The 13,405-nt window shown below is 36.4% G+C and overlaps 1 protein-coding gene and 1 long non-coding RNA gene across 3 annotated transcripts in view; one reads left to right on the top strand and one right to left on the bottom strand.

Annotated features, from left to right (window-relative positions):
• Aff3 (ALF transcription elongation factor 3) overlaps positions 1–13,405 on the top strand; it is a 539,479-nt gene that overhangs the window by 353,048 nt on the left and 173,026 nt on the right. For both annotated transcript variants that reach the window (XM_090336509.1, XM_090336510.1), the window contains one exon: positions 1,956–2,036. In XM_090336509.1, coding sequence (XP_090192635.1) covers positions 1,956–2,036 — 81 coding nt within the window. The remainder of the gene's footprint in view (positions 1–1,955; positions 2,037–13,405) is intronic.
• Positions 1–13,405, bottom strand: part of LOC150060329 (uncharacterized) — a 74,686-nt gene that overhangs the window by 7,940 nt on the left and 53,341 nt on the right. The gene's annotated exons all lie outside the window — the stretch shown is intronic.

The following is a 13,405-nucleotide window of genomic DNA, read 5'->3' as shown; positions in this document are numbered from 1 at the left end:
TTTGGTTTTATAGTAGTTAAACATAAACTAAACATATAAAGACATGAAAATGCATAGAAAGAAAGCATAGGACAATTTGCACAAGATTAACATGGACATGCTGGGGGTTGTATTGCAAGTCTAATGTTTAATCAAGTCATTAGTTTGTGTTTATCTGTTATGTTCCCTAAGGATCACACAGTCTAAATTATTTAAGACAGAGAATGACTGCAAAGGAAGGAAGCTACTGAGTGGCTGATTAAGAGTGGGATGGCCTTAGAGACACATCAAACAGTCCAAAGGGAGGAAAAGAAAAATCAGTTCAAGTGTTTGCAATCAATGACTCAACTTCCTCTACCAAAGATTTGCCACTTACAGCGAATGCACATCCTAGCCAGTAATTTAAATAAAAGAGAAGAATTAGAAACTTTGTGGAGGAGCTGGGGGAGGAATGGCAAGGTTAGGGGGCTGAAGGAAACTCATATGTATCTTTGTAGCTTTCTTAATTGGGTGGCAACAATCAAGGTAAGATCTGACCACTTCTTCCACAAGCTGCCCACTCATTTGAGGATGATGGCCAGAACCTTAACTCCATGAACAAAGTCAGATGTCACTCTGGAGGTACAGCTGACAGTACTGCTTAACAGCAAGGACAGTGGAAATACTTAGGGAGCAAGAGGTGAGATGAGGAAGAGATGGGTCCCCTTTTGCTTTCCAGAGGAATCTGTAGTGACTGAAGACTGGATAAGGACACTGTGAAAGCGTGCTTGCTTTATCTTCCTGCTGCCTGTGGCACATGTGTCACAATAGGGAGAGATGTTATGTTTATGTGGTGTTTAAACATTACCTCATCTAAGAGCTTGGGAGAAAGCATGTGGCTATCCTATAATTTCCCGAATCTAGCAGCCTCCCTTGTCAACTTCTCACACAACAAAAAGAGGTAAGGAAACATCCTCCCTCAAGAAAGAAATGTCTCCATATTCTTAAAATGAATCAATTATGGTTTGAAAGTGTAAGCAAACCAAAAACAGAGGGTGAAAACCTGTTACTTATTTCCTATTACCTTCCTGGTCATTAGAAGTTACTTTAATCCTAGAAACAGTTATTGATGACAATGGGGAAGAAAGGACTGAGTAAGAATACCAGAAGGAAATAAAACAGCCCCCTCTCTATATTATGGTTACTAACAGTGTCTGTCAAAAAGTACATGACAAATTACTGCCTCCGGAGCTCCTTTGTTGTTAGTACTTCCTTATATAAAGCTTGACATCAAGACAGGTGAGGTGGCTCACGCCTGTAATCCTAGCTACTCAGGAGGCTGAGATCGGAGGATCGCCATTCAAAGCCAGCCTGGGCACTGAAGACACTAAAGACTATGAGACTCTTATCTCCAATTAACCACTAGAAAACTAGAAGTGGCAAGGGAATAGGGTGGTAGCCTCGAGCTGAAGAGCTCAGGGACAGGACCCAGGCCCAGAGTCTAAGCCCACAACTGAAAAACAAAAAAACCCAAAACTTGACACCATTCTTTCACCAGTCTTTAGGAAGACCGAAGTTATGGTGGAACTTAGTGGGAATTTACTCTTTATCTCTAATAGTATAGCTATTGTTACTGCAATAAAGACACCTAAAGAGTCATCATGTGAATGCTGTGGAGTAATTCTGGAATTGCTCCCCCCACTTTTATGGCATTTTCAGTAGTACCTATACTACTCTTTGTAAGGAGGCTTTAAATGAAATGAAAATGGGAATCTGAGACTTTCCTAACAGATGGAATGGCCAAGGAACTGAGAACTTACCACATTAGGAAAAAAAATCACGAAATTGGGGTTCTCATCCTTTAATACATATCTGTTAATATCTGTTCACTACTGTCCTTCTCAGGCCTTATCGTGGCATCTGGACAGCTATTCTACATGTTCCTGGCTGCATATTCCTTATATCACAGTAGTGTTGGTTTTTATCCCTTTCTCTAGGAAATGACCTGGCTTCCACCACTTTCTGCTATTCAAGCACCTGGCAAAGTAGAACCAAGCAAATTTCCATTTCCAAATAAGGTGAGTTCTTACATCACTGTGGGGGATGCAGTCTGCTGGTGTAGACATTTGAGGTGAACTTGGGTGTACTCTCTGCTGCCAGTATTCCTGTCTTCAGCATGTGAATCTAACCTTCAGCATTCTACAAGCACACATTTGTTCATCAAAAGGGAAGACTCAAGCTAGCTGTCTTTCTTATCTACTTCATATTCTGCAAAATGTGAAGCTTGTTATACCTGTCATTTTATCTAAAAACATTTGTGAGATTGAAACACATCTTACAGTCACATCTTGCAATCACACTCGATGGGATTATATGACCTAGTCTATTTTTTCCTGAAAAGCTGTAATAAATGAATGATCTACCCTAAAATGAACATCTTAGAATTAAGACGTGATATTTAGCTTCTCTTGAAAATCTTTTCTTAAAGCTTAACATATTTTTAAGACCTTAAATGTGATTTCTATGCTTCCTAAGGGGGAAAAAAAACAGAAAAATCAGTCACAAAATTAAATTGAACTAGTCTATACCCCACCATAATCTATATCCCAAGCCAGAGATTACAATCAAGAGTTTAGGTTATTGTTCCTGTGAATTACATGTGTATATCTTCATGTGTAGTTTTTAACTTTTAATTGTACAGTTCTCAAAACATTTTTTAGTAATTGAATTTTTTCCAGATTGCCATAATACATAAATATTATTGGTGAATAACAATATTACAACCTTCTAAAATGAATTATTTGAAATAATTATTCACTGCTCTTATCACAATAATAAATTCCATTTTAAGCTTATTTTTACTTCCCTTAACAACATATACTTGATCGTCTGGCTACCCTATAGAGGTTTTCATCCTCTTTCTACACAGCAGCAAAATATTGTGTGGTACAGATTTACTGAAACTGATTTAGAGCAAGCCCCTTTTGATGGACCTTGAGATTGCTTATGGTCTGTTATTACAAGTTCTGTTACTACAGCCCATTTGTGTGTGCCTCTTCATAGCCTGTCACAGTAAAGTGCCTCAATAAGAGCACCTAGAGCAGTGGTTATGGTACCAGAGCCTTGAAAACACACATTTACACTTGGCTGTATTTCAGGAGTTCTTTTATGTATCATAGCCAATGATTAATATTATCTGGGATTTGTTGTTGTGTCTGTGTGATGGATGAAAAGTTGATATCTCATTGTTCTAATTTGCATTTCCCCAATTACTTCTAAGCTTGAGCAGTAACTGTTTTTCCTTTGCAAATTGCCCATTCATATCCACTGCCACTTCATAAAAATGATTTGTAGGAACTCCTTATATCTTATTCATTTGTCTATTACATATAATGGAACCATTATGAAACCTTATTTATGTGCCTTTAATACTAGAAAAGTGTTTAATGTTCAGGTCAGTTAGAGTGGGGAGTCTCCCTTGTTAAAACATGCTAATAGTCTCTATTTTATTCCAGTTCTTTTGTATGTTTTTTTAGATTTAAAAATATGTGTGGACACTGTCTTTTTAGTAATTTCTATAACACACTACCGGTATATTAGCTCATTTTCCCCACTTGCCAATAGTTAAATTTCTTATCAGTACATGGATTTATTTCAGGACTCTTGATTCTTTTTTCAGTATATTCATCTAATTTTTTCCAATAATTTATTATTTAGAGACTGAGACAAGTAGGGTAAAATACACCTGTAGTCTCATATTGCCAGAAGACTGATACAAGAGAATTTATTGATCCCAGAACTTTGATACCAGCTTAGACAATACAGCAAAACCACTTCTCAGAAAAAGACCAGGTGTGATGCCTCTTATCCCAGCTACTTGGAAGATAGAGATACAAAGTGCAAAATTTTCATAAAATTCAAAATTTTCATAATTCTGCACAATTTTATTGAATAACTGACAAAACACATATTTAAAGCAGTGAGTAGGGTGTTTCAGTATTTCCATATATTATAAAATAAGTAATAATCACAACAAGCTAATCAATATCTGTCCTACCTTACCTACTTCTCTTTAAAAAAAATCACTGCCATCATGAGGAATCTTCAAAGACAGGCTCTTGTAGCATACCTCCCAATTCAATATTTAAGCATGCAGTATTATCACATTTCTGGTATATCATGCTGCATGTCATCCATATATATGGCATGCATGTAGATGCACTGTGTATATGATGCATATGTATGATATTGTGGTATACTTAGAGATATCATATGTATGTATATGTGATATAGATATCACATGTATCATAAATTTTATGGTGAAATAAGCCAGACACAAAAAGAAAGATACTATATGGTCTTACTTCCATGTTATACCTATAGAAGGCAAACTTGTAGAAGCGGGGAGTATAATAGTAGTTAGAAGGAATATAGTGCAGTGGTTTTTAACAAACATTGGTCAGAGTATAAACTCCCAATTATACAAGACAAGAAATTATGCAAGTTCTAGAAATTTACTACAACTATTTCACCTCTAAGGCTGTTTACCTTGCCCAAGAAAGAATGAATATGACTATATAAAGTCCAAGAGCATTGAATGGTTTTAATAGTGTTTTTCAAGTGGCTCAGTGTAAGTACTGATCATTTATCTTGTACAGATGAAACACAGCTGCATATTCTCTGTTTCTACCACACATTTAATGACTTGATAGAATACACACTTGCTGTGTAGGTCAGAAGTATAAAATCTGCTTAATAAGAGTATAGGCGGGGTTGCGTTCCTTAAGGAAACTCCAAGGAAGAACTGTCTTGCAGGCAAAGGCACAACTTCCAGAAGCCTCCTTCCTTTCTCAGGATGCACTATCACTGATACATCTGCTTCTTTTGTCACATCTTTCACTCTCCTGCAATCCTCTTGTCCTTATTAGGATCCTTGTGATTGTAATGGCTTGCATGAATAATCTCCTACCTCAAAATTATTACTTCTGAGAAAAATCCCTTTCTCCAAGTGAGATGACATATTCACAGCTTGGAAATTAATGGACAAATATTTTTAGAGTGCCAGTGTTTGTTTGTCTTATGATTCCAGGAGGGCAACCCAGCTAGGGTCTTGCATCAGGTCAATGGGCGCACTACACATATGAGCCCTAGAGTGTAACTCTTTTAACCTTTATCTGGACAAAATTGAAGTGTTGACAGCTGGGCATTGCCACTGATTAATTAGACTATTAAAGTTGGAGATTATCATTATTGCTTAACTGTTGGGCTAGAATTGTTCCTGAAATTTAAGAGGCAAAAATCCCCAAAATGACTGGCAAATAATGAAATGTAGGCCTTATTAAGATTAAAGGGGCCATTTTATCTCACAAGGAAAAGTCAATTTTACTGAGCATTCTAAATTTCCAGTGCCACTAAATTGATTAGCTCAATACTTATAATAATTTCCTCATTTTGTCACAGTATTAAAGGACCTAATACATAGTAAAGTCGATTGATAATGGACATGGCTATTTTTTTTTAATTCTCTGAGGACTGGATTTAAAGTCACAATTCCATAGACAAACACAACCAGGCAGTGCAACCTCCTTCTTCAAATCTCAAAAGTAATTGGATTTGCTAAAGAAAACAGTGCATGACTCCTTCAAATTGGCTGCCATTACCAGGTATCCAACCAAGAGAGAAGAAAATGAATTTGCTCTGCCCTTTTCCCTTTCATTTCCATTAATCTCATAAGTTTTGAAATGCAAATAAAGAACTCAAAAATGTATGGGATGTTTTCCTTATTTCAGAAGAGGTGTGTCCTGGCCCATTAGCATCTCAGAAGCATTTCAGGTAGCCACAGATCTTTTGGCATTAGACTTAGTCTGCAGTTACTCTTGCTGAATAGTTTTTGTAAAGCTTTTTAGAGAATTCCAGCATCATTACAAAACTGAGAATTCTGCCTTTTTCTTTATACCCTAGGATGAGAAAGAAAGCCAGCAATTGTAAAAGGAGGTGCTTTGGAGTTGGAAAGTTTACCATATATCTCCCTCTCAGGTTGCTAGCATGCATCAAAATAAATATAAATAAACTTTAAACCAAGTATTTGCACTAAAACTCCATGTTTTACATTACATAAAAATAATTATAATTTTCATTACATAATGTTGAAAACTGTCAGTTATTTTTGGTAATGGTGGTGAATGAGAGGCAAAATCTATACATAGCACAGTAGTGTTAAGCCTGGGGCCCACAAATTTGGCCACAAATGAAAGCCTTACAAAGCTAACATGTTCAGATGTAAACTCTAAAATGAAAACACAGCAGTCTACCTGGTGAATGTAACTGTAGATATCCTTTTACTGATAGCATCTATCCAAAATAGTCCAGTCTCGTTTTATTTGCCAGTCCTGGGGTTTGAACTCAGGGCCTCGACACTGTCCTTGGGCTTTCTCAAGGCTAGCTCTCTATTACTTGAGCCACAGCACCACTTCTGGCTTTTCTGTGTATTCAGTACTGAGGAATGGAACCCAGGGTTTCGCACATGCTAGGCAAGCACTCTACCACTAGGTCACACTCCAAGCCAGTCATTTTTTGTAAATAGTTGGTCTTTCAAGAACAATATTTATTGAGGCCAAACTCCCGGCCGTAGAGTGTTAGCCTTGAGCAAACTAGCTGAGGGACAGCACTCAAGCCCCTAGCCCCAGGGCTGCCAGAAAAAAAAACAAAAAAGGGGCCGGGAGTTTGGCCTAGTGGTTAAAGTGCTTGCCTAGCATGCATGAAGACCCGGGTTCAATTCCTCGGTACCACATATAGAAAAAAAAAAGCCGGAAGTGGTGCTGAGGCTCAAGTGGTAGAGCTCTAGCCTTGAGAAAGTCCAAGGACAGTGCTCGGGCCCTGAGCTCAAGCCCAGGACTGGCAAAAAAAAAAAAAAAAGAACAATATTTATTTTTCCTGTTCCTTTCTTGGAATTTCCTAGTATATTTTTATATTTTTTATTGTAATTAATAGTGGGGTTACAGTTATATTCGCCAAATAGAAGGTATATTACTTCATATATTGATACCCCTTCTCATGTTTTTGTCCCCATTTCCCTCCCCCAACCCCTCTCCTCATCTTGTTTTCTCTCCTTCCTTTCCCCATTTCAAATAAACAAATAAACATATATACAGTATACCAGATTACAAGGCAAGATACTGTGACAATATGAGAATAACCAAAAGATAACAACAGAGATGAGAAATAACGTAACACATTAAGAACAATTATCACACATTATATAGCTATTGTTTGTATATCCTGGAGGTCCTTTCATTTAGTCTCATCCTATATGGCCTTATGTATCTAGCTTTTGAGCTATTGTAATTCTCTGCTAGGAGCATCCAAGGTTTATACTAATTATTACAAAACAAGGGAAACCATTGGGCCTGTTCCTTTGGGTCTGAATTACTTCACTTAATATGATTTCTTCCAAGTCTTTCCATTTCCTTACAAATAGGGTTCATTCTGATGGCAGCATAGAATTCCATTGTGGATAAATACCGGGTCATTTGGGTTGGTTCCATATCCTCGCTATCGTAAATAGTGCTGCAATGAACATCATTGTGTTAGTGAATTTAGTATGTCCTTGTTTCTGGACGATTGGGTAAATGCCAAGTAGTGGAATTGCTGGGTCATAGGGGAACTCTATGTTTAGTCTTTTGAGGAAGCACCATGCTGCTTTCCATAGTGGTTGAACAAATTTACACTCCCACCAACAGTGAAGTAGTGATCCTTCCTGGCCACATCCCCTCCAGCATCTGTTATTAGATTTCTTAATAATGACCATTCTAACTGGAGTGAGGTGGAACCTCAGAGTTGTTTTGATTTTCATTTCTTTTATGGACAGAGATGTCGAGCATTTCTTTATGTGTCTATAGACCATTCTTATTTCTCCTTCACAGAAGGCTCTCTTTAAGTCTTCGGCCCATCTTTTAATGGGATGGTTGTTTCTTTGAAGATTAGTTTTGGAGTGATTCAATTTTTAGAGCTGTTGATATATTTTAGATATTAGGCCCTTGTCTGTTGTATGGTTAGTGAAGATCTTTTTCCACTCTGTGGGCTATTTAACTTGTTGGCTATGTCCTTTGCATACAGAAGCTCTGCGGTTTAATGCAGTTCCATTTGTCAAAACTTTCTTTAATTTGTTGTGTTTCTGGGTCTTTATTTAGAAAGTTTCAACCTGTGCAAAGGAGACCTGTGTATCTCCAATTCCTTCTTATAAAGTTTTCAGTGTATCTGCTTTTACCTCAAGGTCTTTGATCCATTTGGAGTTAATCCTGGTTCAGGGTGGCATAGAAGGATCCAACTTTAGTTTTCTGGAGGTGTTTAACCAGTTCTACCAGCACCACTTATTGAAGAGGCTGTCTTTCTTCCATTCTATTTTTTTTGACTCACTTATCAAAGATTAAGTGGCCATAGATCTGTGGGTTGATTTCTGGGTCTTCAGTTCTACTCCATTGGTCGTCAGACCTGTTTTTGTGCCAGTACCAAGCTGTTTTGGTTACTATAGCTCTGTAATAGAGTCTAAAATTTGGTATTGAAATTCTTCCTGTGCTGTTCTTTCTGCTAAGAAGTGTTTTTGCTATACAGGGTCTTTTATTATTCCATATGAAATTTTGGATTGCCTCTTCTATTTCCTTAAAGAATGACATTGGGATATTGATGGGTATTGCGTTGAATTTGTAGATAGCTTTTGGCAGGATTGCCATTTTCGCGATGTTAATTATTCCAATCTAGGAGTATGGGAGGTTTTTCCATTTCCTCAGTTCTGCTTTAATTTCCTTTTTCAGGATTTTAAAGTTTTCATCAAAAAGCTCCTTTACATTCTTAGTTAAGTTAATTCTTAGGTACTTTATTTTCTTTGAGGCTATTGCAAAAGGAGTTGCTTTTCCTGATTGGGTCATCGCTCCTCTTGTTAGCATACAGGAAGGTGATTGATTGTTGAGAGTTAATTTTATACCTTGCTACCTTGCCAAAGTTTTGAATCAGCTCAAGCAACTTGGGAGTGGAGTCTGTAGGGTTCTTTAAATACAGAATCATGTCATCTGCAAAGAGGGAAAGTTTCACTTCTTTTTTCCCTATTTGGATCCCCTTTGTGCTTGCTTCTTGCCTTGTTGCTCTGGCTAGGAATTCTAATACTATATTAGGAGTGGAGAGAGTGGGCATCCTTGTCTCATTCCTGATTTTAGTGGGAATGGCTTTAAGCTTTTCACCATTAAGTATAATGCTAGCTCTGGGTTTGTCATACACAGCCTTTGTTGTAATATTGAGGAATGTTTCATGGATTCCTAGTTTCTCCAGAGCTTTTAGCATAAAAAGGTGTTGGATCTACTCAAATGCCTTTTCTACATCTATTGAGACAATCATGTGATTCTTGTCCTTGCTCCTATTGATGTGATGAATTATATTAATTGACTTGTGCATATGGAACCAGCTTTGCATCCCTGTGATGAATCCTGTTTGATCATAATGTATAATTTTTTGATGAGTTGCTGAAGATGTTTGGCCAGTTTTTTGTTGAGAAGTTTTGCATCGATATTCATCAAATAAATGGATCTATAGTTCTCTTTCTTTTTTCATATAATTTTTATTGTAATTAACAGAAAGGTTACATTATATTCACCAGATAGAAGGTGCATTACTTCACATTGATACTCTGTCTCATGCCATGGTCCCCATTTGTCTCCCCTTTGCCCCCCACTCATCTTGATTTCCCCCCTTCCCTATCCAATTTCAAATAACCAATTAAGCACATATAAAATATATCAGATAACAAGGTGAAATATTGTAATAACCAAGGGACAGCAAAAGAGATGAGAGATAACATAGTAGATTAAGGACAACAATCACTCATTGCATGGCTTTTGTTTCTATATCCTAGAGGTCCTTTCATTTAGCGTCATACCATATGGCCTTATGTATCTAGGTTTTGCTCTATTGCAAATCTCTGCTATGAGAGCCCAAGGTTTCTACTGATTATGTCAGATGAGGGAAACCATTGAGCCTATGTTCCTTTGAGTCTGGCTTACTTCACTTAATATAATTTTTTTATGTCTTTCCATTTCCTTACAAATGGGGCGATGTTGTTCTGACAGCAGCATAGAATTCCATTGTGTGTAAATACCACATCTTGTTGATCCACTCATCAACTGAGGGGCATCTGGGTTGGTTCCATATCTTTGCTATGGTAAATAGTGCTGCAATGAACATCGTTGTCTTTCTTTGATGAGTCTTTGTCTGGTTTTGGGATGAGGGTTATGGTGGCTTCATAGTATGAGTTTGGCAGTGAGCCTTTGTTTTCAGTTTCATTGAAGAGCTTGAGGAGTATTGGTGTGAGCTCTACCTTGAAGGCCTTAGAGAATTCAGCTGTGAATCCATTAGGTCTTGGGTTTTTTTTTGATGGGAGGTCTTGTATTGCCATTTGTATTTTAGTACTTGAAATAGGTCTGTTTAGTTGGATTAGGTCTTCTTGGTTCAGTTTGGGTATGTTAATATCGGCTAGAAATTCATCTCTTCTAGATTCTCAAATTTGTTGGCATAAACGTTTGAAAAGTATTCCCTTATGATGCTTTGGATCTTGGTGATTTCTGTCATGGTATTTTCCATTCTCATCCTTGATTTTGTTTATTTGTGTGTGTTTCCTTCTTTTTTTGGTAAGATTTGCTAAGTGTCTGTCAATTTTGTTAATTTTTTCAAAGAACTAATTCCTTGTTTTGTTGATTCTTTCTGTAGTTTTGGGGGACTCCAATTCATTTTATTCTGCTTTGATTTTAATAATTTGCTTCCTTCTACTGGAATTAGAATTGATTTGTTGCTCTTTTTCCAAGAGTGTAAAGTGCACCATTAAATTGTTGGTTTGTGATTTTTCCAATTTGTTAATGTAGGAACTCAGAGCTATAAATTTTCCTCTGAGTATTGCCTTTGCTGTGTCCCAAAGGAACTGGTATTTTATGTGCTCCTTTTTGTTAAATTTCATAAACTGTTGAATTTCTGTTCTGATCTCCTCGATGACCCATTGGCGGTTCAACAATGTGTTGTTCAGTCTCCATGACTTACAGGGTTTTCATTGGTGGAGATTGGTGTTCACTTTTATGCCCTGTGGTCTGAGAGAATGCAGGGAATAATTTCAGTGTTTCTTAATCTGCACGTTTGCTTTATGCCCTAAAATGTAGTCCGTTTTAGAACATGTTCCATGTGCTGCTGGAAAAAAAAAAAACGTATATTCTGGTGTTTCTGGGTGGAATGATCTGCAGGTGTCTGTTAGGTCTAGTTGGTCTATACAATCATAAAATTCTGAGGTTTCTCTGTTGAGGTTTTGCTTGGTTGATCTTTCCATAAGTGACAGCGGTGTGTTAAAGTCACCAACAATAAATGTGTTTGGATCAAGAACAATATTTTATCATGGTATAACTTTCCAAACTCTGAACCTCAGAATTTATTTTTTCTTTAGATAAATGGCTCATTATTACCAACATTGGTTGAGGTTTATTAGACATTTGCATATAGCTCAATCATCTCAACAGGGCAGGAAGTCTCCTTTTCTATTCTCACTCAAATTGTGCCCACCAGGCTAGCACTTTTAACACTAGTCCCTGGAATTCCTTTTTACAATAGACATTCTTACTTGAACTTGAATATGTTGTAAGTCCCATTAAATACCATTAAATTCTGTTGAAATATGTTAAGCCACATCATAGAAGTTAATTCTTTATCAATGGATTTTTATTCCACATTCCAGAATTATAAAGGAGTTCTGTTATAATTTAAATGCTGCTATTTTTTTACATTCCTACCATCTCAAGTCATGTTTTTCATTTCATATTTATATTCCATGTTAAATGAGAATTTTTGCAAAGGAGGGGGATAGTGAGTTCTCAATGCATAATTACATATCTCACTTTAATAGAAAAAATCAGGTTCAATCTCTAATCTGGGTAGTAACTATCATAAAATACTGCACAGTACTAGAATTGTACCCTTGCAGATAAATGTGCATCTGTAATACTATTTTTGTCAACCTCTGTATGATTGACAACGGTTGTTTAGTAGAGTGTCTTTGGTGGAAAAGAAGATTGCCAACCTCTGCAGAGAGGTTCTGACATTGAGGTACATTCAGAGAACAATGACTTACAAAGCTATTAATGTAATAGATCAGTGACTACATACAGGAACTAAGATCATTAATGTCACAAAAAAAAACAGAATTAAACCTTTGTCAGACTAGGTGGTGGATTCTTATATATGACTGAAGTTATAGGAAATAAACTTTATACAAATTTAAAACTTTTGTCCAATAAAGAACATTGTCAATAAAGGGAAATGATAAGAGAATGGGGAAAGTATTGGCAAGTAATGTATAATATCCAGACTGTATAGTGAACTCTTTGAACTAAGTAATAATGATATTTAAAATGGCAAAGGAATTAAATAGGTACTTATTGAAAGAATATTTACAAATAGCCAAAAAACTCATGAAAAATGAGCATGTAGTTTTTATGTAAATATAAGTCAAAACACAATGAGATACCACTCTATTCCCACAAGGCTGACTAAATTTTTTAAAGAGGAATATCAAGTGTTGTTGAGGACTTGGAGAAATTGAAACCTTTGTGCATTTGTGATTGGAATGCAAAATGGTCCTGCCACATGGAAAACTGTTTGACAGTTTTACTGTCATAGGATTCCAAAATTTCACTCCTAAGTATAAGCAGAATTGAAACTAGGGACTAGAACAAGAAATGTATATGTATTCATAAAAGCAGTGTTTGTGGAACCTATAAGGTAGAAATTGCCTAAATGCCCACCAATAGATTAAAAAGTTATGGTATATATTTTCCATCCATAAAAATGAATCGAAGCCCAGCATAGTGATACAGGCCTGTAACTGGAGCACTCAGGAAGCAAAGTCAGTAAGATTACAAATTGGAGACATATAAAAATGAATAGAAAGGAGAAAAAGAAAGGGTAGGGAGAGGAGATGAGCAGAGAGGAGAGGAAAGGAAGGGGAATGGAAAAGGAGGGGAAGAGAGAAATAAAGGATATTTCCTGTAACAAGGATGAACGTTTAGGCTATTATGCTAATTGAAAGAAGCAAGTTCTAAAAGGTCATATACTGTATCATTCTGTTTATTCAAAATATATAAATCCATAATCAAAAAATGGAAATTAGTTGCTGAAAGGACAAGTGAAATGTGGAGCTATTGCTTAATGGGTAGGAGCCTTTATTTTGGAGTGATGAAAGTACTTTGCAACTAGATAGAGATGGTGGTTGTACAACATTATGAATGCACTAAATTCCATTGAATTGTTTTTATCAAAATCATGTATGTGAATTTCACCTCAGTGAACAAAATAATTGTGATTATGAACTATATTCTCAGAACTACTTAAGAAGCATATTTTTGTGACATTAGCTGGTTGTTATGAT

This window comes from Megascapheus bottae, chromosome 7 (genome assembly GCF_031878675.1).
Source record: "Megascapheus bottae isolate mThoBot1 chromosome 7, mThoBot2.hap1, whole genome shotgun sequence".
Lineage (NCBI taxonomy): Eukaryota > Metazoa > Chordata > Mammalia > Rodentia > Geomyidae > Megascapheus > Megascapheus bottae.
The sequence above is the reverse complement of the archived record's forward strand: the minus strand, read 5'-3'. Positions and strand labels throughout refer to the sequence as shown.